This window comes from Pipistrellus kuhlii, unplaced genomic scaffold (genome assembly GCF_014108245.1).
Source record: "Pipistrellus kuhlii isolate mPipKuh1 unplaced genomic scaffold, mPipKuh1.p scaffold_m20_p_17, whole genome shotgun sequence".
In the NCBI taxonomy this organism is placed as follows: domain Eukaryota; kingdom Metazoa; phylum Chordata; class Mammalia; order Chiroptera; family Vespertilionidae; genus Pipistrellus; species Pipistrellus kuhlii.
The window spans coordinates 1376039-1401095 of NW_023425482.1; the positions used below are offsets into that span (position 1 = coordinate 1376039).

Consider the following 25057-nt stretch of genomic DNA (forward strand, 5'->3'; position numbering starts at 1 on the left):
AGATGCGCTATGTCTTATTTTCAGGGGATGTCTTATTTTTCCAGGCGCTAGGTCTTATTTTCGGAGGATGTCTTATTTTTGGGGAAACACAGTACTAATTCTGAACCATTGCCTGTTGAGGCTGATGGGCTTCCTTGGTTCAGAATAGGTGTGGGGCACAGAGAAATGGGAGCTTCTACATGCCTCCAGCACTATACAAACTAAGACCACCTCTCCAAACATTGACAGACTTTATTGGGGAGGTTCCCACCTGGGATCCCACCTCTTAAATAAAAAAGTGCATAGAAAAGAAGGGATTTAGAAACCTTTGTACAATATCTACATTCTGGGCCCCCAGGGCAAGAAGGGGGCAATTGCTGAGTGGGCTGGAGGGGTAGGGGCAGGGCCCTTGCCACCTGCATGCCCACATTCACCTTGGACATGAGGGTGGGGGTGAGATGCTCTGGGGGGACTAGGGAGCCCCCAGACCAGGGGGAAGATGGCAGCAGGAGGTGTGGGCAACCACAGCTTCAGTTAAGGAACCGACGGCAGCGCTTGGCGCCACAGTTGCAGGGCAGCTTGTTGCTGGCATCCTCAATGGGGAACTTGTAGTCATAGGTGAGTTCCTCACCACGCAGGATGCGGCGCAGGGCAAAGATGACGATGTGCTTCTGGCCCTCCACGTGGATGACTCGAGAGAAGCAGTTGGGCTCACAGGAGTGGTTGATGAAGCGGGCGGCATTGCCATGCATTGTGGCATCCACCACGTCAAAGTCATCCATGCGGAACATGTAGCACCCAATACCCTACAGGGACAAGGTAGGGGCAGTTAGATGCTCTGTTCCCATGGAAGACCCTGCTTCTCCCACCTCATTCCCATGACCTGGCAGAGCCCACCTTCCCATCGTAGAACTTCTCCCGCTTGTCAGTCAGCACAGAGCGAATGACAATACCAGAGTACTCAATGACCATCTCGCCAGCATCGATGTTGCGCTTACAGAACAGGCCCCGCCCATGGATGGCAGATCTGCAGGGTAGGATGGGCAAGGGGAGCTCAGGGGGCAGGGGGATAAAATCAGGGCAGCCCCACACCAGGGCACCTGTCATCCACCCAAGGGGCATCCTCCCCCCAACCCCACTAACCTGTAGACACCTACAGCCTCTTTGGATGTCTTTTTGAGGTGGCGAAAGCGCATGGCCATGGGCAGCTCCAGGCTGGTGGCACGTCTAGTGGGGGACAATAGTATCACCCAGAAATGATATGTTTTGCCCCTGGTCACCCTCTGTAAGACCCTTCCAGACCACCCCAGCACCCTGGCCTGCCCTCCATACCTGGTTGACCTGAGCTGTACCTCATCCTCTTCCTCATCACAAGTGGCTCCCTCAGGGAGCACTCTGTGCTGGGAGGCCAGGAAGTTGAACATGTCAAAGGTGCATTTCCTGTAGGTAGAAGAGAAAAATGGAGGGAGGTACAGAGCCATTCCTTCTAGATGCTACCCTCCAATTCCTGGCCTGTATCACTGCTGGCAGAGTAAGAGTAATACAACTATTATTGAAGACAAAGCAAAAGGGGAATGAATGAGGTTCATTCTGATACGACCCCTAGAAATAATTCCTGGAATTATTGCCTAGTGTCTTCTGCCAGGTCTCAGTTTCCAATCTGAACAGACTTAATTCCCACCCTCAAGTCTGCCCATAGGGTTCCCCCAACCCACACATCACACCCCAGACCTCTCACCGGAGATAGACCTCGGCACGGGCTGCCCCATGGGGATTCAGGGGTGGCTCCTCCTGGCCTTCTCCCTGCTGGTGGTAGCGGAACTTATAGTGCTGGCAGTGCTGGGCCCCAGGCAGCTGCTCTGCCAGGAAGATGACAGCATCATGATGGATACCAAGGAGCCTTGCTCCACTCATTCCTGAGGGAAGTCAAAGGTGAGAATGCACAAGTCATGTCAGTGACCCATCTTGCTCTCCGGACGTGATCCCAGCCCTCAGAGTCCCTGTGGATCCCCACTTACCACTAAAGGAGAGATGTCTTAGCCGGGCATGCCCTCGGGCCTCTTGCACCTTCTCAATCAGAGTTCTCCACGCCCCTGAGAGGGCAGGGCCACAGCAGAGTCAGGATGGTATTCTATGACACATTCTCCCTCCCTGTCACCATTCATTCTAACTCACCTTCCAAGCTTTCTGCCTCCACGCTGAACCCATCCTCACTGCTGATCTCGAAGCGCAGATGTGGACCAGTCCGTTTTGGGGCCTGGTTTTCTTTATCCTCTGGAAATGGAGGCTCTTCCTCAGAGCTTGAAGCCTCACCTGGTCCCAAATAGCAGAGTAAGTAAGGATCACCCCTTCTGGAGTCAAAACCTTCCCATTGCCTTCCTTCACTACCCTGGGCACAAGCACAGACTCTGGATTTAAATGCCTGGTGAACCCTACAGACCAAACATTTTTTCTAAAGGGTCTGCGGTTCCTTTTCTGCAGGACTTGTTGGCTACAGGAGCAGTTCCACGGAAGCTTATGGAGTGTTTTGGCTCTGCAGGTTATACTGTGGCTTACTCAAACCCAATCTATCATAAACACCCACCCCTCATTCTTTTGTCTCACATAAAATTAAAAATACTGGAGAATTATATTTTGCACAAGTATATTTTTATATACAGTATATTGATACAAATATTACACATTATTTTACCGGACCATTCAGAATCAAATACATGTATATTATGAGTTATTTAATGGATTTCTCATGGGCTAAAGATTTTAAAGGTAGTGCAGACAGGACTTACTGACGTAGGAGATGTAGATGTAAGAGAAAGAGGTGTGTGTGTGTGTGTGTGTGTTGGGGGGAGGGAGGGTGTCAAGGAAAACTCTGAGGTTTGGAGCCTGAGTAACTGGAAGGACAGTGATAGTGAGACTGGAAGAGAAACAAATTTTGGGTAAAGGTTGAGAACTCAGTTTGGAATATGTTGAGTATGACATTTCTCTTAGAAAAACTTTCCTGGCAACTTGCTGGTAGAGATGGCAAGTAGGTACAAGGAGTAACTAGCAACTTGGGGACTATCAGAATTAGAAATGGGATTTAGGACCATGAAATTAGATGAGAGCACCCTGGATATGCCAAAGTTGACAGGCTGGGGCAATGATGAGGCACAACCGGAGAGGAGGGGAGAGGAGGGGAGGGAAGGGGAGAGAAGGGGAGAGGAGGGGAAGGGAGGAAAGAGGATCAGCACTCTGAAGGTTCCTGGTTGAAGCCAGATGCGGAATGAGGACTGACCACTGTATTTGTTTGTAGTGGAGGTAACGAGTTTGAGTGAGCACACCCAAGAGAGGCAGAACCCACATGGTTGCTCTTTTCTCCATATCACTTCTCTGGGCCAACATGATGACTTCACAGCCCCACACAAGACTCTAAACCTTGTTGTTGTGTGACTCACATCATCTCTAGGCCTCAGTGCCCCTGGGTCCACCTCTGACAACTCTACCGTTTCTTAGCCCTGTCCCATCCTCACTCCACTGTTCTTTGAAAACAACTCTCTCATTGCCTTCTTTCTCAGTGCTCATTCTAAGCTGCAGTGCACTAATAATGTACATGTCTGCTTCCTCTACCAAAATGTGATATGCTCCTAAGGGCAGTCGGGACTGTCTCGTCATGGTCACTGCCATATCCTTGTGCCCTCTCTGACCCCATAAGCAGTCTTTCAGTTAAGCAGTTTCACTCTACCTCACTCCACTTCCATGCTCAGCAGCTGTGTTCTAAACAATGACAAAATCCACATATCAGAACAGGACTGGGGCCACTAGAAATTCCACACCCCGGGCTGCTAATTACTACTTTCATGGTTCCCACAGCTCTATCTGCCCTCCCTGACTAACAGAGTACTTCTCCTCTGGCTTCACTGAGATTATCAGCCAAATGATTCCAAGTGCCCTCATCCTGTATACTAATGTCTCTGCAGATACACCTAACCTCATCTTTCTCCCATCTCAGGGTCTCCTATTCTACCTGACCACCATGCCTCCTCTCTCACCTCCTTTGCCTTCATCCATGGTTTTGCTGTCTCAGCCCTCACACCAAACCCCTATAAGCTGTTGGCCCACGTCCTCCCCCCAGACTCTTAGCTGAGCTTTTTGGCAAAGCATCTGGGTGTTGTTTTGACTTCCTCATTAACCACCGTCTTTGATTCTGTACTCTGGCTAACACGATACATACCAATCCTTGACATCGCAACCCTAGGGTCCTCTGTAGCAGTTGGGACTGCTGACTACTCTCTTCCCTGGTCTCTGGGACTCCACTCTCCTCTGATCTTCTTCCTACTGGTCCTGCCCCATCTCTGGGTTCTAGGTGGGATCCATCTTCTCTGGATAATCCACAGAACTTCATCTTTGGTTTCACCAGGTAACTCTGACTCTGGCAGACTAGGCGCTGAAGCCTTCCCTGGGGCTCCTGGGCATATGGGCAAGGCCCTTTCAGAGACCCTTTCAGATCAAGCAGACACTTCCTGTCTGTTTGTCACAGGCCATAAGCTCCTCCAGGGCATCTCTACATAACACCCCACCTCAGGCCTGTTCCCAGGTGCGTGTACAACGTGTTCCCACATATTTTTTTGAAAGGTACCAATTCTCCACTGTCAGTCATTCATCTGAGCAAGTACAGGGAAGAAGGCAGTGAGAAGAAAAGGTTGGTCCTACCTGAGTAGTGGTGCCACTGGGATTCAAGGTCAAAGAGACCATCGGGAGCCTGGGCAAGACCACCTTCTGCAAGTGGCAGCAGAGGGGACTGGTCCTGGAGGGGCCTGTGAGGAGAGACCTGTCAGAAGGGGGAAGGGAGAGATCCCAGAGCTTCCAGGGAAAAGGGACTGGCCACTCACCTCAGACTTTCCTCCTCAGGATCATCCAGGTTGAGAATTCCACGCACAGTAGGAGTTTTCATCCTCACTCGGCTAAACCTGGTAGGGAGTGGGGGGACCACAAGAAGCCTGAGCTGCCTTCTCTTGCCCAGCTCCCTTGCCCACCTCCACAGCCTCAGTATACTGACTCACCCGCTGCCACTAAGCCCTGGGCCCTGTGGGGAGTCCTCCAGGGCCTCTCCATCTTCCTCCATCCGGGGAGTCTTGCTCGGGGGAGGTGCTGGTGGGGAACGGCCAGAGAAGGTGGACACCCTTTTGACACGGATGGCCTGACGGGGTGGGCTGGAGGGCCCACTGCTCAACACTAATGTCAGTGGAGGGGGGGGCGGAGGAGGGGTAGGGCGGACCACCCCCACCACTGGCAACACACCCAGCAGAGATCCCGAGGGCAGAGTCCAGGAAGTGGGGGCTGTGGGGGGAATGGGAGGGGGAAGAGGCAGCTGCTTCACTGCAGGGGAGACAGGTTCACCCTCCCCAGCCATCTTCACAAACACTTGCCCCAACTTGTTGACAAGGATGATTTTGGATGTGGCAGGTTTGGGGGGCTCTGGGGCAGGGCCCAGGCTCAATACTCGAACCCCTGGAGCTCCAGGGAGCCAGGCAAACGTCCGAGTGGTGTCAGCGGCACTAGGGGGCAGGCCCTGGGGAGGTTGGCTACCATTGGCCAGTGGAGGTGCTGGGGGGAGTGGCTCCTCTCTGGGCCCAGCAACCCCCTCCCCAGGACCCCCTAAGTTCTTCAAAACGAAATCCACAATTTCTGACGGCAAGTCTTCAGGAGGTCGGACCCTGTCCCCTGCAGCCCCAGTGACCCCAGCCCGGCCTGCTCCTGGCCCTGAAGGAGTCTCATGGCCCCGAGGCTGCTGGACTGCCTCAGCCTCGCTGTCTGTGCCATCATCCACTCCGTCCAGCTGTTCGATGCGAGGGGCTCCGGAGAGAGTGCCAGGGGGCAGGGGCGGGCCTGACACCACAGTCACGGGGAAGTGGGTGTAGTGGGGGACAGGGCCGGCCTCCTCCTCGGAGCTGTCTCCGGGGCCCCCGGGGCCGCTCCCCGTCGCCCCCGCGGCCACAACCTCCTCCTGGAAGGGCTCGGCACCCAGCAGGCTGGCCGCAAAGTCCAGGTCGGCAGCGCTCAGTCCCGACACCACCTCCATGTCCTCTAGGTCGGGGCCCAGGTCTTCAGGGGGAAGGGGGGATGAGGCTGGGCCGGGGGGAGCCAGCTCCCCTGAGGTAGGTGTACAGGCTCTAAGGGATGAGGTAGGAGGGGGCACCCTGAGCTGAGGAGAGGTTCTGAGAGGTGGGGAGGCCCGGCGTGACATTGGTAGCCTGGGGGCCAGGGGGCTGGGACGACGGGAGCGTCTGGGGGGAGCTGGAAAGTCCAAGTCTCCCACTGTAGGGATGTGGTGGGCCAGAGAAGATGGACTTCCTGTGGGGGGAAGGGTCATTGTCAGCCAGGTGCTCCTGCCTCACCTGCCCCTTCCCTCCCCTGAATACTCCCAAGTACTCACCAGGGGAGGGCAGGGGTCCAAAGGAGACACCCCCCAAGGGCCTCCGGGATGGTGAGTAGTTGGGCACTTTGATTCGAGCCCCCGAAAAAGAGCGGGGAGCTGGAGGAGGGGCGCTGCTTGGATCTGGCCGCAGAGTGGGGTCCAGGTTCTGAATAGGTGAGTGGTGCTCAGGAGCTCCAGGGATAAGGACATCTGTATTTGGTGGTGAGTTGACATGATCTGGGGGCTCTAGAGGCAATAAAATGACATCAGGGGTGGCAGGGGCTCTTTATCAAAGCCTTTTTTCACATACCCTGCCTTCTTTTAAGCCAAATGCATCCTCTCCAACCTTACCCCAGACCCAGTCACAATGGGCACTGGTCCCAGTCATCAGCCCCTGCATGGCTTCTGCAAAACCTCCACACACACCTGGGGTCACTTTGTGAACTTCCTCAGCCATCCTTTGCCACCTCCCCACTTCCTGGCTACCTACTGCTTTGATTTAGGCCCTATATGCCCTGAGGAACACTGCCCTCTCTCCAGCCAGGCCAGTCCTACCACTTTCTTACCTGCTCTGTGCATCCCTGCCACATCAAACACATCCGCCCTATCCTGGCGCTTTTGGCTCCCCATTACTTGCTCCACCCAACCTGTGCCAGCTAATCTCTGCCAACTCCTCCCAACATTTCCTAATTCCATCCAAGGCAGCTGCACCCCCCTCCCCTCTCCATTTCATGTCAGACTCTAACCTGGAACAAATTCCTTACCTGCAAACACAATCCCAATCTTTCTCCTCCCATTCAGCCCCCAATGGCCTCTCCCTTTACCAATCTCCAAGACCATTCTTTGCTCTGTGGCATCCAGTCCTCATCTACATCCCTCAGTGCCAACGTGGCTGTGAAGGTGCCAGATTGGGAACTAAGCAGATCAGGTTAGAATCCTGGCTCCACCACTATGTTATATGGAGAATGACTACCATTTCGAGTGGTGGTACAATGGAGCTGTGCCTTCCTCAGAGCTGTGGGGAGCATTACAGAAGCATGGAGCCCCGAGTCAGGTGGCCCTAAAGGCTCCTACATTTGTACAGTTACCATCTCCCCCCACCCTAAAGCAGGTAGCATGGTGCTGACCCCTCACTTTCTGTGAAATGTTTAAAATAGCCCTCTCGCATGATGCATAGTCATTAAGTTATGTTACTGCCATCACAATGAGGGAAAGAATGCAAGCACCCTGTAGTTTCTTTAGGGAAGAGGAAAGTAAGAACTGAGAGGGTGGCATTCAGGGAAGAAAATGAAGTAGTTCTAAGGCCATACCAATGGAAGGGGCAGGGCTGTGCACAATGGTCTGGTTCTCCTCCGCTGCCTCCAGATGAACTGGCTCTTCCCTCGGCCCCCATGGCCGATACTCAAGAATTCGGCACCGATACCAGCAGCGCCGCCGAGCATCCACTGTGCTCCAGTACAGACGGGAGCATCTGTTGGGTGGGCATGTGGGACATATAGTCAGGACAATTTGGGAAATGAGATCTAGTCCTGGAGTCCCGAACCCCACCAATTCCCCGGGCTGCTCACTGGTAGCCAATGGGGAAGAGCCGTCCCTCGCAGTCCGAGAGATCAGACAGAGTACCCAAGGAGTCAATTCGAATGGAGCCTGAGGGCAGAGGAGAGTTCAGGAGGGTGGGTCCAGGTAGGGTCAGGAAGAACACGGTAGAGAGCAAGCAGCTTACCAATGAGCACGTTGATGGCATCAGGCTCGAGCCCTGTCAAGAACTTTCGCTTGAAGTTGATGCCCTCAAAGTCTACATAGACTCGGCGAAGAACATCAAACCCATCGGGGGTTACGATCTCCTGGGAAGTGGGTGGCAAATGGATTGCTGGATTGGTAGGGTGTGAGGGAATGGAAGGAGAGGCTCTGCAGGTAGTGACTTGTGGGCAGGGCTTGGCTTAAGGGCTCAAGGAGAACAAGGACACACTGAGGCAGCAGGGCCAAGCCTGAGCGGCTATGGGGATCCCTAAGTGGAAGGGGGAAAGAGCAGTGGGGAGTTACCTCCCCCAAAGTAATGGCCCACCTTGCCATCTAGCAGATCTGTGTGTTTCTGACAGAAAACTTTCTTGTCGTCCTGGAAGATGCAGTAGCTGGCCCGGGCACACATGAAGTGGAAGTTGCTGAGGCAGGAGGAAAGGCAGCAGCCCACCGTTGCTCCAGGCTTTAGGCAGAGCTCACAGCGCTGCAGGTGGAAGGGGCTGCTGAGGGGAGAAGCCAGTGACCTGGGCCAGGGCCAGGGCCTGACACTCAGCATCACTGTCCTTGAGATTCTGCTTGTGCTCTGTCTAGCCTAGCACTTCACAAAGGGCAATCGCCAAACATAACCTCACCTAGTGCCATCCAGGGTCAAGTTCAGTGTTACAGGGGAAAGAAAAATAACAACAGCTAATATTTGATAGTGCTGGCACTTACCATCTTTCTCACATGATTCTAATGTAGAACCTGTACTATTTCACTTAATCCTCAACCTGCCCCCTGTAGTGGGCACCTCTATTATCCCATTTTCTGACAGTGAGCTTGAGCATTCTACAGGTCCCACACTGGTGAGGGAGATTCTAATCCAGGCCAACACAGGCATGTAGTAAGAGGTAAGTGCCAAACTGTATGGAACACATCCAGGACAGGATCAAACCTAGGTCTCCCAGGTCAGAGGGCTCAAAAAGGGTGGAAAAAGCCACTATGTCTTCTACACCAGAGTCCTGGGACAACCAAAGAAGTTACGTAGGACCAGCAGTGAAAGGACATACTGTGGTAGACTGTGGAACAAGAGCTGTCTCCACTGAAGGAGGCGCCCCCAAGACCCCGAAGTCTGCCCACCTCTCCAGACCCGTGCCCTCACCATCTGCCTCCCTCGAGCCACAGCAGCGTGCACATTCTTGAGGGAACCATCATTTTCCTCAAATACTTCAGCTGACCAAATGGCACAGTTAACGTGTGTCCACTCATTCTGCCCGATGTACAGGAGCCGCCCCGCCTCCTGAGGGTAGAGGAGTGATGTGAGGAGAGGCCCCAGGGACCAGACACCACAACTTGGGGCTTCACGCAGCAGCCCTCACCTTAGAATCCGCATCACCATACTTGAGGCAGAGTGCACACTGACGAGGGTCCTCCAGGTGCGAAAAGGCAACTGGATCCTTGCCCTGAAAACCTGGAAGGAGTGTGGAAAGGGAGGTCTAAGATACAGGACCCAGATCACCAACTCAGGGGCTCTAGTTTCCAGCTCCCACTTCCCAGTACCTGCTGAGGGGTCCCCTGGAGGCTGCCCTGATTCTGGCATCTCTGGTTCCTGCTGCCTCCACTGAGCGTAGACATGGTCCAAGGATGGGGGCAACACAGCATTGGGAAGGACTCCACTGTGGATAGGCTGGGTCAGCATCTGACATGTCTAACAAGGATGGCTGGACTAGACCCACCCAAAATCTCAGCCTAAACATGCCATGACACCCTTTTTGTCCTCTCTCCATGTAGCATTTCTCTCATTCTCCCAAACAAGCTAGGCCCTCTCATGCCACCTTTAGCACATGAAATGCTTGTTGTTTCTCATGCCTGGAATATTCTTCCTTCACATCTCACTTCATCACACGTCATCACTTCTAGGAAGTCTTAGGCCCTAGGCTCCAGTAGGCACCTCCCTTGGGCTTCCTCATCAGGATCCTGGACTGCCCAACCCCCAAAACACAGTTCACCCACTGCTGTCCCCAATAATTCCTTGCACAAGGTAGAAACTGAGAGCCAACTCCACTGTCTGAATCTTTGCTAGTCTACAACCTAGGGACTGTCATTCTAGTCCTACTATTCTCCAGACCCGAACTCTGCTCCTTATCCCCTAAGGTGCTCTTGGCCTTTGCACTCACTCCCGGATTCCCCTCCTGCCACCCAGCCTTGCTCACTTTGGCAGCCGGGTACTCCGTCGCCAGTACTTGGGGTCGTGGGCATCGAACCAGCCGAACGTAGACTCTAGCAGCTGAGGAGTGGGTAACAGGATGAGAAAAACTGGCTTCCCCAGGAGAATTGGCACGTAAAGTATCTGTGAAGGACCCGCTTTCTCCCCACTGCCACTGAAGCCACCCTATAAACATCTCCCAAGAGCTCACCTTCAATAGGAGCCCCTTCATCTGGCCTCCAGCCCGATGCTCTGAGGGTTCTCCTTCTTCCGAGTGCCCCATCAGGATGCTCACCACATCCTCCATGAAGCTGTGCTGTAAGGGGGCTTGTCAGAATCCAAGACCCTGCCCAACCCCAGCCCTCTCTCCTCCTGGCATCCACTTGGTTCCTCTGTGTCCCACTCACCACAGACTTGTAGTGGCCTTCCTCAAAGCGCTGACTCACAGCTTGCAGATTGCAGGGCCCAGGGTGCAGCTGCTTTCCATCTTGCCCACACTACAAAGAGGGGGAGTCAGCAGAGCTAGAGCTAGGCCTGGCCCCACCCAGTCCTGCCACCTGAGCCCTCCAGACCTGGGTGCACAGCAGCAGTGGGACTGCCACTTTGGAGCTCAATAGACCCTGGAGCACCTGTCGCAAGCCACCCTGCAAGGCTCCACTCAGGGCCTCTCGCCAGCGAGGGTGCGTGGCCCCAGCACAAGGTCCACAGGTGTACAACACTGAGTCTGGCAGCCCCGAAAGGATCTCATAGTCTTCATCTAGAACAGCCAAGGTAAGAAAGGAGAAAATGTTTTGGGGCTCTCAGCAGCACCTAGTTCACTAAAGACATTTAGCCCACCTCTCCAATGAGGGCCTGTAGTGGGAGACAGGACAGGGATCCCCACAGGGTTGAGGTCACACCCCTGGTACACCCCCAACTCACCTGAGAGCCCCTCACACTTGGCATGCACCCAGTGGTCACACTGTGCACACTGCATCATCTTGCTCTCGTAGTCGTTGTCTTCATAGCAGCGTGTACAGATTGGGCAGTAGTTTCCTAAAGGAAGAGGGAAGAGGGCAAGTCAGAGTTTCTGCCCCGGGGGTGGGAGCATCATCCCTAGACTACTACGTTGGCTGCCTCCATTATGCTACATCTTGGGTCCCTAACTCTCCCAAAAATCTGGCTGAGGATAAAACCTCTCTTCTAACCCTGTAGCCCCAATGCTTCATGAGGAATAGGGCCTGCTAAACATGGTGCCTGAATAAATGAGATGTGTGCAGGTTTTCAAAGTGCTCAGTAAAAACGAGGTTCTGGGAAGCATCTCAGGGCCACCATGAGGGTGGGTTCCCAGGCCCTCCACTTGCATTGACCTCAGAGAGACTATGTCTCTGTTTTATGTACTGGAAGAGCCTCTGTTGAAGAGTACCCTGAAGCCGAAACCGGTTTGGGTCAGTGGTAGAGCTCTGGTCTGCGGAATGAAAGGTCCCAGGTTCAATTCCGGTCAAGGGCATGTACCTTGGTTGCGGGCACATCCCCGGTAGGGGGTGTGCAAGAGGCAACTGGTTGATGTTTCTCTCTCATCGATGTTTCTAGCTCTCTCTCTCTCCCTTCCTCTCTGTAAAATATCAATAAAACATATTTTAAAAAAAGAAGAAAGAAAAAAAAAAGAGTACCCTGAACAGAAGGAGAGAGTCCATGGCGAAAGAGGGTGAAAAGCAACTAGAAAGGAGCATCTGTTCTAACTGCCTGTGCAGGACCCTGGCCCACTCCCCAGTGGACCCCCAGGACCCAGGGCCCCTGCCAAATCCCCACCTTTCTCATAGAGCTGGGTGCACCTGGGGCAGAGGCTGTAATCTCCAGACCACTCGACGTCCCAGTTCTTGCCTGGAGTTGCCCCACAGCTTTTACAGCGCACACAGGCTGAGCAGATCTGGAGAAGCAGGGCAATATTAGGGGCAGAGCCAGATACCTGGCTAGAGCAGTGCAAGGGGAGGATGAGCAAAAAGACGTGGATGGTAGGCAGTAGATAGGTAAGGAAGGAAAAGTAAGAGAAGAACAGGAGAGAAATGAAGCAGGGAGACTAGTGAGGGACAAACTGGAAGGAGTGGAGGTTAGGCTAGAGCGGGAGATTGAGCCTGGGATTGGGGAATCCATGAACCCCTGAAAAATAGTACATCTAATTTCTTATCTATGTAAAATTCCCAAAGAAATGTTGTTCATCAAACTCTCAAAAGAACCTCCAACCTTCCCCTCAAGAGTCCTGGCCTGCAGTGGCGGGGCGGGGGGAGAGGGGGGCGGAAGCATTAATGAGAACTCCAAAGCAAGGGGTGTGGGCCTCCTCTCTCACCCAGTGGTGTCTTTTGCGTGTGGCCCGGGTTGGGTAGCTGGGCCCCAGGCAGGCTGGGTGGTAAGCATGGCGGCAGCGCTCACACTCCAGGAGGTGCTGTTGGATGTTGGAGAAAGACAACAATGGCAGGACCTATTGGCATAGGGATACCCCTCTCCTCCATTCCTCCATCCCCCCATGGCTCCAGTGCCTAAACCTTGGATCCCCGGCCTTTGCGCCCACAAACGTGGCAGAACTTGCAGCGGCGGCAGCACCAGGTGTCATGATGTTGGGGCAGGGGCCGTTCAGCTTCCTCCAGGCAGAATGGGTGGAAAGGGTCACAGCAGACTTGGCAGAACACCAACTGGGGGTGGGAGAGTGAACAGTGAACGATGAGCACAGTGAGGCCAGGGCATGCGACCCTGTTGAGAGAGCCCAAGAAATCTGACAATAAGGGCTAATGGAGACTTGAGGGGTTGTGAAAAAAGGTGAGGAACCAACCTCATGCAGGCCTTTGCTGGCACACAGTAAGCACACCATAGGTGGCCCTCCTGGCACGGAGGTAAGCACACTCAGTCCTCCCATCAGCCACACATTCTCCAGGTCACAATCCTCCTGAGGGAAGAGAGGACAGGATCAGAGAGCAGTCAGGAACATAAGTCAGATCTTAAAGCACAGGCTTCTCAGACACAATAACTTCCTTCCAACCACAGTTCTTGCCATCCTCCCCTCAAAGCCATACCTTAAAATCCACACGGACCCGGTGTACACCGTCAGGGGACTTCTGTTTTCCAGTCCAGCCATTGGGAAAAGAAGGAAAGGCACCAGGGGCCAAAGCATCCTAGGGAGGGATGGTGATGGTCAGAAGGCGACCACCCCATCTTTAGATGCTTCTTTCCTTGCTGCCCTCTCGCCCAGCCTTCCAGACCCGGTCTTTTGCCCAGATCCTCTGCTTTCCAGGACAGGCTGTCTCATCCATCAGGGCCGGTTTTCTGGTGTGCACACACCACAGAAGCTCCTGGAAGGAAGGAGCCATGCCTTCCACGGGGCTCAGGGTTCTTGGGGTGGGGCCGTGCTAACCTTGTCTAGGCGCCTTCGGGCCTTGAGCTGCAACACAGGCTGCAGGGTGGGTTTGCGGGGCCGGCTCTGCTCCTCAGGTTCTGGCACTGGTAGCTCTAGGCAGGACACATGAGCAGTGAGATTCCCTCTCCTGCTTGCCGCACTGTCCCTCTTTTACAACCCCAAAATGTCACCTGGATCCCCAGGGACTTCTTCATACAAACAAGGTCTGTTAGGATGATCCTTAAGCCTTGCTCAATAAGCTACTAAACACCTAACATGCTAGTTCCCCATCCACCTAAGACTACCTCCTTCTCTACACTCAGCTCCCCTATCACACAGATAGAACCCTGGGGTCAGAGCCCCATCACTTCCACAAAAAAAACCTAGGACTGACCGATAGAGGAAGAAACAAACAATTCGCACCATTCTCTCGGGGAGTCCGACGCCGGGGAGCAGGGGGACTCCCGGGCTCTGAGTCATCCGAGTCCTCGAAGATATCATAGGAGGGTCGCTGTTTGACGCAGCGCCTGGCTGACTTGCGCTGCAGTAGGAGGGAGTCCTGCTCCTCGGGCCCTGGCGGGGCCACCACCTCCTCCCGGGGCCCCCCAGCTCCCGCCCCCCGGCGTGGGCCTGGAGGACCAGGGGAGGCCTCAGGAGATTCATCGGAATCCCAGGGCAACAGCGTCTTCACTATCGTCCGGCCTGTGGGAACAGGGGACTTAGTAGGATCTGACTTCAGCCAGGGACATGGGACATTTGGATGAGAAAAGCCAGAAACAAGTGGGGCAGAAGAGGACAAGTGCAGGAGAGATACAAAAGCACATGATGGAAAAAAAGACAAAGGTGGTGAACTGCAAAGGGGACAAGAGCAAATAAAACATGGTTTCCTCTATACAACAATCTAAATAAGGTTGTGTAAAGAAATGCTCAAAACTCGTTACCTTTTTTAGCCAGCCGCTCCATCTTCCGAGCCTCTATCTTGTCGCACTTCCGGTATCTGGGGAGGGGAGCAGCACGTCACCAGGGTAGGGGACTGGTGGTCTGGGGGGAAGAGAGGAAGCTCTCCACAAGGATGCCAATCCCACTGCTCTGGTGGGGCAGAGGCCTTGGTGATAAGAACCATGGGTGGGAATGGAGGCTGAATCCCAGCTACTCACACACAGCACTGCTTCTTGGTGTTAGGGCCACCAAACTTGGGCTTGTCCAGGCAGTTGACACAGGAGCCACAGTCCTGCACACGCAGGCAGCCCCGACAGTGTCCACACCGTGCCATCCGCATCTTCTTGCCATGATGGGAGGGCAGTGAGCGCTGGGGTGTATGGGCTAAGGGTCCTCCTGACCCTGCAGGCTCTGAGTCTCCCCCTGGCCCTGCTGAATCCACCTTTCCCTGTTGTGACCGTGATGGGACACTCTCAGTCTCAGATGCTGATGATGTATCTAGAAAAGTGGAGAAGAGGATGGAGCTACAAAGCCACCAGGCCTTCTACTTCATCTCCCTTAAACCTCATTCAACTGGCCCTCAGGGTATTTTTGCAGTGCTCAGGTCCCTCGTCCCCAAACCCGCTTTGTCTAAGACCTAGCATGTGCTCCAACCCCCTTGCCACCTAGCCTTAGGCACCCAACTCAATTCCTCTCTCCCAGGCTCTTGGTGCATTCGCTCATTCCGACTTGACAAGGTCGTCAAATTTCCCCACAAGACACCCATCCCTACCCTCTGTGGCAAGGTCCTGCCGATCGCGGAGAGGGAGAGCACTGAGGCGGGGGACGTCTTCAGGCACCATGGCCCGGGCCTGACCTAGGGCCACAGCAGCATGACGGCAGACGTGTTTGATTCGGGGGCCTTGCACAGGGGACTCAGGGCCCTGGGAGAGGAGACAGCAGGAATACATGTAGACAGTTGCTACTTGCACTCCTGTAACCACTCTCCTTCACAGGGCCCTCTACCCACTCCATACCGATGGTCTCTCTCTCTTAGTCTCCATCGATTCATCTTCAGACCTGACAGGACCTCTATCTGAGATTTGCTTGACAGTCCCCACGACCTCCTCCATCTGCCCTCCTGGACTTGGCTGATGGGGAAATAATAGGCAGGGTTAGAGGCTGGAAAGTGAGCAAAAACAGCGCCAGAAAAGGAATATAGGGAATTGTGGGACAGACTCAAAAGGTTCCCTGCAATGTTCGAGACTGGATGCTAAGGGACTGCAGGAAATTAAGGCTGGATGACTGGGGGCAAGGGCCTGGCCAAAGCACCATGCTTACCGGCATCAAAGATGCCACCTTTTGCTGCTGCTGCTGCTGTTGGTCAATCTTGAATAGCTGCACCTTGGCTCTCTTGAGAAGGCTGAACATTTTCTCTTCTACACCAGACAGGGGCAAGGAACCAAGGCCTGCAATCCGGGCCTTTTCCAGTGCTGGTGGCTGCAGTTGTAACTGTGGCTGCAGTGGTGGTAGTGCCTGGGGCAGCAGCTGAGTTTGCAAGGCCTGTAGAGACTGCTGTGCCTGAGCCTGAGGCTGCCGCCCATTGCTCAGAGGTGGACTCCCAGATGGGGGCACCTCAACCTTAACAGGGGTGGTGACCACAGGGGCAAATCGAGGCAGGCTGAGATGGTTGGTGCGGCCCACTGCCCGTGGCTCAGGCTCAGCTGGAGATTCATCAACAGGAGGTGGCTCTGGCTCAGGGGCTTCAGAGGCCCCAAGTGGAGCAGTAGTAAGCACCGATTCATAGATCTTCAAGTGGGCTTCACTTGGGGTAAACTGAGGGGCCCGAAGGAGCAGGGGCCTCCGGGATGGATTCACAGGTGCAGGAGGTGGGGGTGGGGCTGGCGGAGGAGCAGGGGGAGGAGGGGGTAGTTCCCGGGTCAGTGAGGTCCAGCGAAATGTGGGTTCCCTTAGGATGGACCGTCTCTTTTCAGGGAGTGGGACTGGGATAGACAGGGGAGTTGGGGCACATGGTGGAGAGGGGGCTGGTGCTGGTTCCTGGGGGGCGAGTGGGGAGATGGCAACAGGAGGCCGCAGAGGTGAGACTTCCACCTTTGGGGGTTTGGGGGAATCTTCATCCATAAATCGCCGGGGTGTCTTGATGACACGGGAGGACCGGGCACTCACCACAGGCATAATAAACTGCCGGATATTCTTCAGGAAGGTGGTGCTTTTGGGGGCCACAGTGGGGCTGTCTTCCAGAGGGCTTCCTGTGATGGTGCTAGGGGTTGGAGTGGTAGGAGAGGTGCCCTCTGGCCCCACCCGAGCAGCTTCCCGCTCTGCCCGTTGGCTGGGAGTCAGGGGAGGCCGGCCCCTCTTCCTGGAGCATGTGGCTAGGGCTACGGGAGGAGATTCTTCCTGCTCCTCTGGGGCAGGAGGTGGTGGAGGGGATGGTGGGGTTACAGAGGGTGGTGAAGGGCAAAGTGGGGATGGAGGAAATGTTGAGGGAGATGGAAGAGGTGGGGGAGGAGGAGGGGCTGGAGGAGTGAGGGGTGGTGAGGGCAGCTTTGCCTCTTCCTTTTCCACAGCTAACATCATCTCTTCCTCAGTTAAAGCTCTCTCTTCCTTTTCTTCCCCTTCTTCCTTATCTTTTTCCTCCTCTCCCTCCTCCTCCAACTTCTGCTCCTTGCTCCAGCAAGGGCCCTCTCCCTGTCCAGATTCAGCTCTTCCTTGGGGAGCATCCTGCCAGCTTTCCTCATGTTGATCCTGACCCTGACCTGATTCAAGTCCCAAGGACAATCGTCCCATCTTCACTCTTTTGGCCTTTGAAACAAACTTGATCACGAGGGGGAGTCCACCTCGGCCCCGGCCCCGGCCTCCACGGCCTCCTCGCCCAGACTGCCCTCCACACTTGGGGGTCCCAGGTCCTGGGCCAGGCCCCTCCTTGCACTTCCAGCTGCCAGTGCGATGTTTTACTGGAACCATGGGAGGTGGGGGCTCAGATTTCGGGATTGTCACAGCTGCTTCTGCCACCATTACTGCTTGTTGCTTCTTCCTGCACGGGCCTGCTGGCCGTCCTGGAGGCCGCCCTCGAGACCGACGGGGGGTGGAGGGCTCACATGCCCGGCTCCGGGGGGCTGGGGGTGCCTGGGCCCGCCGGAGAAGTTCAGTCAGTGCTTGCACCATCCGTTCTGTACCCTCCTCACCCCGTTTCCGGGCAGGAGTCTTTGGGGGAGTAGGAGTCACATCTGCTAGGCGAGGAGGCAGAAGGGGGATCGTCTTATGCTTGTAGCCGCGACCTCGAGGGGCTCGACCTAAAAGGAGAATAGGGGTGGGGAGATGGGTCAAGCTAGCCCTTTGGACTAAGGAAGGCGCTGCAGGAAGGCCAGAACTAGTCTTATTTGTCTGTTTCCCCCCCATTGGGCTTTGAACACAGAACACATTTGGTAACTGATGGAGACTCTAGTTGAACAGGGAAAAGCTGACACAAAGAGTGAGGAGTAACATTTCTTTAAAACTATAGAAGTACAGTTTCCCCATCACTCACCTCGTTGTGACCGGAGCGCAGAGCGCAGGGAACTGGGGGCCACATCGTCATCTGAATGAAAACCCTGAAATTCCTGATTTAGGGGACCAGAGGTGGAGGGGAGAAACAGCAGTCAGTGCCAAAGCCCTGGTTCCACCTGAGACTCATGTATTGAGGAATATGCCCAGCTTCCCCCTTAACAAACCGCTGACTACTTACAAAAGAACTAAAAAGACTAAAATGTGAGGGCAGTAGAAAACAGGGTCTCTCCTTGGGCAGGAAGACACAGGGTATTATGAACCTCCACCTCCTATGCCAGACCATACCAGCTCAGAAGAAAACAAAACAGGGTCCTCTCAGGCCAGGCAGCAGGCAGTACCCTGATTCCCTTAGACTCCAACAAAGAAAAAAGCGGGGCCTCTGTGTGCACCCCCCTAGTTTCTTTCGGAACGAAGATGGGAACAGGACCACCCAAGCGTGGTGTGTGTGTATGTATATCAAATGGTTTATCACATTTGGATCCCCACACCTTCCTGCCTTTTCTGAGAGGCGAGGGTACATCGTGAGCTGAACTCAGACCTGCTAGAGTGCCCAGTCTCGGCTTTCATTCCATTTCTCTTCAACCTGTGCCCCTAAGGGGAAGCCCTCCTCCCTTCGAGCCTCTCCCCACTTTGGGTCAGGAGAGAAAATGGGGCACTAGTGAAACCAGGGCTGTGTCAGAGGTTAGGGGCTGGGCGGGGCAGCTGCAGGTGAGCGCCCAGAGCGCCCCAGCCCGGGTCCACGAAAGCCAAGCTGCTGCTGTCAACCACCCCTGGGCGGGCCTGCGCTCGCCGCGGTCCCCTCGCCCAGACCTCGGCTGCCCCAGCTTTGCCGACTGCCAAGAAGGACCAGCCCAGGGCACTTCAGGGAGACCCGCCAGGGGCTGGAGCCCAGCTGCAGCTCGGCTTCTCTATGCATTTGGAAAGGCCCCTTTCGCCTTCAGCTCCGTGCAGCCCACCTTCTCCCGTGCCTGTTTCCAGGGCCCTTTCTCCCCGCAGGGCCCCGAGGACCCCGCTGCCCGGACCTCTAGAAGCCCCGGCCTCCGCCCCGCCCGGCGCTGGGGACGCCTCCGACCGCCTCACCTCATCGTCGGATTCCCCGTCACTGCTCTCCTCCTCCGGCATGCAGTCCCGGCTCGGACCCCAGCCCCGGCCCCGGCCCCGGCCCCGCTGAACGCGCGGGCCGGCCCACAGGCGGCGGAGCCGGCGCAGGCCCCGGCGGAGCCCCAGCAAACGGAGCAGGGCCGTGTCCTCCCCGGGCTCGGCTGCGCCCGGCCCAGCCGCGCCGCCGCCGCGCCGCAGAGCTACCCGCACTCTCTCCGCCCCGCTGCCCCGTCCGCCGCGGCCCCCTCCCCCGCCGGAGCCCCGCGGCCGACCCGGGAAGCGGCCCCGCGCGGAGCCAGGCCCCGGGCAACTGCCGCCGCCCGCCGCCGCCGCCATCTTGGCACCGTGAGAGGGGCCGGGGAGGCGGGGGAGGGGCGGCCGAGCGCAGGGGGGGGAGGGGAGGGCGGGGCGGCGCGGCCGCGGCTCACGACAACTACCGGCGCCGCCGCGGGGCTGGCGGGAGCCGGGGGCTGGGCCGGCCGCGCGCGGGGCACCACGGGAGCGGGAGTCCGCGGCCGGCGGGCCGGCACCTCAGGCCGCGGCCGGGAGCGGAGGCCCCTCGTCGCGGCCGGAGCGGGGTGAGGCGCAGAGGCCTCAGGGAAATGTAGTCCAGGCGTCGCGCTCCTTCCGCCGAGAGCTAGGGCCGCGAGAGCTGGGTCTGCAGGGGTCCCGACCCGACCCAGAGAGAAAGCGAGCCCCCGAGCCGCCGGGAGGCGTGGCTTCCGCCCAGACTCCTCCCATCGTCCTGCTGCAGGCCGGCGGCCGGCGCGAACTACCACTCCCAGGGTGCGGCGGCTTCCTCGCTGGGAGCCCGAAGACTCCGGGAAACGAAGTTCGCGTCTGCAGGAGCTAGGGCTGGGGAAGGGGCGGCGGCCAAGGGTCGTCTCAGTTCCAGGGATGACCCGGCCAGCGTGGAGGAAAGATGCCGCAGAAGCCGGGGCCCTGTCCTCCAGGCTAGGAGGCGGGTGGTTGAAAGCAGAGTGGAGTACGCGGCTCCTCGATCCCGGGCAAGGGACCCCCCAGATTCCGACTCCGTGCGCCTTTGCTTGCCGTGGAAAGGGCAGGAACTTGGGTTCTTACAGCTTACCCCCCGCAGGGCTTGCTGCTAAGTCAGCCCGAACATCGGGCCCTCCGATCCGCTGCCTCCGGGCGGACGGGGGACCGAAGAGGTGCCGCCGCGCCGAACAGCGGACGTGCGGCCACGAGGGGCCGCCACAGGACCAGGGGCCGTGCTGCGCGCGCCCCAACCCGCACAGACTAAATTCTGGACTCGGCTTTCTTGTCCGGAGAGTAAGGCACAGAAAACGTTTTATTTTAGTAATGAAATCAACAGTCCCCACACAGTTAAGATTCACTTGTGCATACTTCACTGCCCTCGCCCCACACGGGATCGCTAGTCCAGGCTTGTGCTGTCCTTGGTCATCTGGGAGAGGGCTCTCGGCGCCCTTCCTGCGATGCTTCTTGGAGCCGAATTTGCTAGACTGACAAAGCCAGGTGCAGGATCAGAAGCTTAGCCAGCCCGCTGGCCTGTCTTTATATCTTTCATTCTTTAGCTGCAGCCAAAGACGCTATTGGCATCCCGTCGGAGGAGGCAGGGAACCTACTTGGAGGTGGAGTCCCAGGACGGCCTCGAGGAGGGAGAGGCGGAGGAGGAGTAGAGGAAGGTGGAGCGAATGGTCCATCCCGGCGGGAGCTGGCTGGGCGAGTGGCCCCGCATGTGTGCCTGCATGGAGGCCAGGCTGGGGCAGCCAGCTCCGCACAGAGAGCAGCGGTAGGGTGCAGCCCCGTGTGTCCGCAGGTGCTTGGTCATGGCCGAGAAGTCCCGGGAGCGCTGGGGACAGAGGCCACAGGAAAAGGGCTTCTCTCCTAGGGCGGGTGGAGGGGAAGGGCGATGAAGATAAGAAAGGGGCAAAGCACTAGCCTGTTTGACTCAATGGATAGAGCGTGGGCCTGCGGACTCAAGGGTCACAGGTTGGCGGCCTAAGGGTAGATCAGGGGCAACTGGACAAGGGAGTTGTGTGGGAGCTAGGCAGCAGAGAGGGACTTAGGGGCAGGCAAATCAATGCTTGGGCAGGGTGCCCATACCTGTGTGAACTCGGTAGTGTGTCTCCATCTGATGCTTGAGTGAAAACCTCTTTCCACAGACAGAACAAGAATAGGGCCTGGACCGAGCAGGAGGAGGCCTGAAAGGCTGTTGGTGAGATGGACAGCATGCTTTGCCCCCATGACCCATACAGGTTGGAAGTTCACCTGTGGGAACAAAGGAAGGCAGAGTTGGGAATCCCAGAGCGGGATCACTGGAACACCCAGGCAAGATGTCAGGGGCTACAATGAGACAGAAGCAAAAGCATCCTCACTCTACTCACCTGAGTGCCTCTGATCAGGCTCTTCCATCTCCCCAGGGCTGAGCTTTGTGGGGCCCTGGGGGAGGGAACCTGGAGAGAACAGAGGGAAGTAGGGGCCCTACTCAAGCTGGACTCCTGCAGCCACCACCCCAGCAGAGAGACCATATTCCAGGGTTCATGCAGACAGTGAAGGGCTTACCTGAGGTAGAGCTAGAGGAGGCCAACTGATTCTGGCTCCAGAGCCCTTTGTGGAAGTTCAGGGACAGTGGGATCCTTGGGGTGGGGTGGGGAAGAGGAACAGAGTTGGCAAAACCTGGGATCCTGACTAACCCAGGATCAGTGATGTACATTCTCAGGTGCTGGGCTTTGGTTTCCCCAGTGGTGGGAGCTTTTTGTCTTATCTCCAGCTCAGGAATGTACAATAGAGATAAAAGATGTGGTGCCCTTTCACCAATCACCACTGCCTTGCCTGAGCCACTCCCTCCCAGATAGGCTTCCATTGGACCCCTTCACTCACCTCTGATCCTGAGGCCAGACCTCTTGCCAGGCTGCGGTGATGGAAGTACTATGGGAGAAAGGAGTGCCATATCTGGGCGCAAATAGCAGGAGGCTCCACAGGGCAGGCTGGCTCTCCCTCAACCAAGGGGCCTCAGCCCACCAGGGCCTAGAGGTGATGCTGGTTTGGAGGAAACCTGGTGGGGGTGGGGGGCCAGGCAACTCCCCTAAATTTTCCTCAGCGCGCCCTGGACTCTCCTTCACCCACGTGATCACTTCTTGTTTCCCACCGTGGTCAAAAAGGGATTGGTCGAGTTTCTCCTCTGATCTCATAAGCTCCCTCTGATCCTCCTTCATTGTCTCTGCTACCTCAGAGCTCTCTCTCAGTGGCCTGTGCTCCTGCACCGTCTCCTGTTCTCTCCCACCAGCTCTAATAAACTTCTCTGGTCTCTGCTCTCCAAGGTCCCCCACTTCACTCTCAGAATCCCTTGTGGGTTTCTCTGGCTTCTGATGTTCCTTCAGCCCTTGACTAAACTCTACTCTAGCCCTGTCTCTTCGAGCCTTCCTGCATGCCTCTTCCAGGGATTGCACCCCCAAGGCCCTGGCAGCCTCCTCAAGGGGCCCTAGTTCCCCAGGTTGCAGCTCAACACTCTCTCCATAAACAAAGTACAGAAGCTGTGCAAAAGTGGAAGGGCTGATTCCTTTCACCAGAGTCCAGTGGCCCCTGCGGCCTAGCTGCTGGCTCACACCTGCCAGCACCAAGCTGTGTGCAGGGAATTCCTGGCTCCCCACGGTGATAACGGTATCACATAGTGCTGGCCTGAGCCTGGCTGCTAGCCGTACCAGCCGATCAGAGCGATAGGGGCTAGGCAGTCTTGTTGAGGACAGGGGCATTTTTGCCTTGCCTGGGTACCAATCTCAGAGGTTCTGAGACAAAGGCCACAGTTCGAGGTCCATGGTGGAAAGGGGAGGAAAGAACAGCATATTTTCAAGCCTGTGGAGATGAAGGAAGGAAGAATGAGTTGTTTGTTCTGGATCAGAGCAGTCTGTCCTGAATGGAGCAAATAAACTAACCCAAGAGAAGACTTGAGCTTATCCAAATCCATAACAGGCCAGGGGCCTAGAGTTAAATGGCAAGAGAACAGAAATTAGATCAATGTCAGGACTTAAAAGCAAGGATCAGGTAGTTAACAACTATTGATATATTAAGTAGTGGGTTTAAGACTAGTGTAAATGGATTCTGCCAATTAGCAATCTCTGATTTAAATGCTTCTTCTCTGAGCCCCTCTGAGCAGGCCAGGCTTCCTTCATTCGAGACAAAGCAATCTCCTCCAGACCCAGTCATCCCTGGCAGTTAGGGATGGGGCAAGACACAGCTTCATGGGAGAGTTTAGAGAGCTAGAAAGTAGAGGCTGGTCTGAATATTTTGGGGTCCTGGGGCCAAAGGGAGAAACAGGAGTTTAGAGATATAATATTTGAGTCTAGGAGAGGACCCAGAACCCTCAGCTCCCTTCACAAGTCTATCACGTGGAGCTGAGGGTTCTGAGAAGCAGAAAATCAGCAATAGATAGGGTCATAGTTGCAGGAGGGCAGGCTCCAAGGCATCAATCATCTTGAGGCTGAAGCATCTAGAATACATCCTTAGAGAAGGAACTGGAAGAGACTGAAAATGCCTGTCTAGTGAGTTAAGAGCAGGTATAGAAATCACTGGAAAGAAGGCTCTTGATCCAAGGATAGAGAGAGGTTTGGAAGAAGACCTAGACCCGAGAGGACGTGAGAGAAAGGGAAATGAGAACTATAGAGGAGAGGCTATTTCCTTTCAAGTTAAGAAGATGGTTTAATTTTGTTTTTCATAAGCCAAAGGTGAAGAATAAAAAGAACCCAACAGGACAGGAATTTCTCACACATCAAAATCATCACTTTTGCTTTTAAGAAGAGAACTGGAAACACAGATACAAAGAGATAGACCCAAGTGTCTCAATACCCAGCAGGCATATTCCTAGATGTGGTGAGGACTCTTGTGGGAGGCTGGATTATTACTTGGTCACCTCAGGGAGAGGGCTATAGGTTGGCAGGAAGTAGACAGAAAGGGATATAATGGGAAGAAAGTCTCAGCTGGGGAGAAGAAACCACTCACCAGTTGTAGCTTCCTCCTGAACACCGCATGTTCTGAACTTCTGTTGGGCTCCTGCCCACCCCCTACCCCAATAACTCCGCCCCTGACCTCACAATCTTCCATTGGATGTCCCAAGTATCAGCCTGCCACAGTTCCCCCACAGGGTGTGGTTTTATACTCCTGGCTCTGCTTCATCGCTCCAGAAGAGATCACCCCTTTTATTCTAGAATCCGGGCATTCTGTCTTCTAACCTGTCTCCTTATTTCATTTGTGAACTTCTAGAGTCAAAGAAGTGTATCGGAGGCAAATAAAAAACTCTGAACTAATCAGATCCGCATTTGAGTCTCATCTCTGCCATTTACTAGTTGAGTCACCTTGGGCAAATCATCTCTCAGACTCCCTCTCTTACCTCATCCATGAAATAGGGTAAACCTCTGCCTATCTCATTTGGAGATGGGGGTGAAGATGAAATGATGAGTGTGAAAAAGGTTTGTCAGTACATAGTATCACTCAAATAGTATTAATTCTGTTTCTTAGAGGTGTTGGCAGAGCTCCAGTAGATGAAAGCGGTTTCTGCTATCTTAGAGGCAAAAAGGACTGAAATGTCTGGATTCCAAAGAGAGAGTGAAGGAGAGCCCAAAAGCATGCCTGACTTGATACTAGGAAGCTTTGACTGCTTTGTGGAAATGACCTCTGTCATTTGAGCCATCACTGAGGACTGTGTGTGAGTGACTCAGATCCTCCCATCAAACTCCGACGGGGGTAACCCCAAAAGGGTCTGTAGTGGTCTTTGAAGAGAAAAACTCCTTTTCTTGGGTTGATGACAAATTACATTTCTCTGAAATCAGAA

General features: G+C 55.3%; 2 protein-coding genes and 1 long non-coding RNA gene across 6 annotated transcripts; 1 reads left to right on the forward strand and 2 right to left on the reverse strand.

Annotated features, from left to right (window-relative positions):
* Nucleotides 1-213: 213 nt before the first annotated feature.
* KMT2B (lysine methyltransferase 2B) lies at nt 214-19602 on the reverse strand. 2 transcript variants are annotated; one of them, XM_036440801.2, is made up of 37 exons: nt 19231-19602; nt 18131-18203; nt 15925-17897; nt 15621-15734; nt 15377-15527; nt 14823-15102; nt 14607-14662; nt 14089-14367; nt 13684-13778; nt 13346-13444; nt 13105-13218; nt 12821-12967; nt 12625-12720; nt 12090-12207; nt 11220-11333; nt 10871-11055; nt 10706-10795; nt 10510-10614; nt 10306-10379; nt 9653-9768; nt 9472-9563; nt 9255-9392; nt 8439-8597; nt 8097-8217; nt 7942-8020; nt 7684-7844; nt 6392-6619; nt 5019-6309; nt 4848-4925; nt 4669-4772; nt 2155-2292; nt 1998-2072; nt 1718-1895; nt 1312-1419; nt 1123-1206; nt 877-1006; nt 214-785 (listed from the first exon to the last, which is right to left on the reverse strand). In XM_036440801.2, exons 1-37 carry the CDS (start codon nt 19585-19587, stop codon nt 510-512), a joined length of 8076 nt encoding a protein of 2691 aa, XP_036296694.1. In that variant the 5' UTR covers nt 19588-19602; the 3' UTR covers nt 214-509. The 2 variants fall into 2 exon arrangements, with proteins under 2 accessions (XP_036296694.1, XP_036296696.2); XM_036440803.2 differs by having other exon boundaries at nt 10306-10412.
* A 56-nt stretch (nt 19603-19658) lies between these two features.
* LOC118720668 lies at nt 19659-25057 on the forward strand. Of its 3 annotated transcripts, none has more exons than XR_006741815.1 (3): nt 19659-19829; nt 24490-24633; nt 24745-25057. It is a non-coding gene; the product is annotated as an uncharacterized LOC118720668 (long non-coding RNA). The 3 variants fall into 3 exon arrangements; XR_006741816.1 differs by lacking the exon at nt 19659-19829 and adding an exon at nt 22133-22266; XR_004988499.2 differs by lacking the exon at nt 19659-19829 and adding an exon at nt 23376-23496 and having other exon boundaries at nt 23598-24633.
* ZBTB32 (zinc finger and BTB domain containing 32) lies at nt 20527-22985 on the reverse strand. Its single transcript, XM_036440810.2, has 5 exons — nt 22114-22985; nt 21796-21869; nt 21618-21686; nt 21337-21501; nt 20527-21117 (listed from the first exon to the last, which is right to left on the reverse strand). The coding sequence occupies exons 1-5, from the start codon at nt 22983-22985 to the stop codon at nt 20852-20854; spliced, it is 1446 nt and encodes a 481-aa protein (XP_036296703.1). The 3' UTR covers nt 20527-20851.

What these genes read in the sequence shown, in the direction of transcription:
- KMT2B (XM_036440803.2), bottom strand. Translation starts at nt 19,587, where the DNA reads ATGGCGGCGGCGGCGGGCGGCGGCAGTTGCCCGGGGCCTGGCTCCGCG. An exon ending in TGCGCTCCGGTCACAACGAG is followed by an intron (nt 17,898 to 18,130) that starts GTGAGTGATGGG and finishes TTCTCCTTTTAG; the next exon opens with GTCGAGCCCCTCGAGGTCGC. An exon ending in AAGGCCACTACAAGTCTGTG is followed by an intron (nt 10,615 to 10,705) that starts GTGAGTGGGACA and finishes GCCCCCTTACAG; the next exon opens with CACAGCTTCATGGAGGATGT.
- ZBTB32 (XM_036440810.2), bottom strand. Translation starts at nt 22,985, where the DNA reads ATGCCCCTGTCCTCAACAAGACTGCCTAGCCCCTATCGCTCTGATCGG. An exon ending in GTCTGGCCTCAGGATCAGAG is followed by an intron (nt 21,870 to 22,113) that starts GTGAGTGAAGGG and finishes CCCCACCCCAAG; the next exon opens with GATCCCACTGTCCCTGAACT. An exon ending in CTCCTCTAGCTCTACCTCAG is followed by an intron (nt 21,687 to 21,795) that starts GTAAGCCCTTCA and finishes TGTTCTCTCCAG; the next exon opens with GTTCCCTCCCCCAGGGCCCC.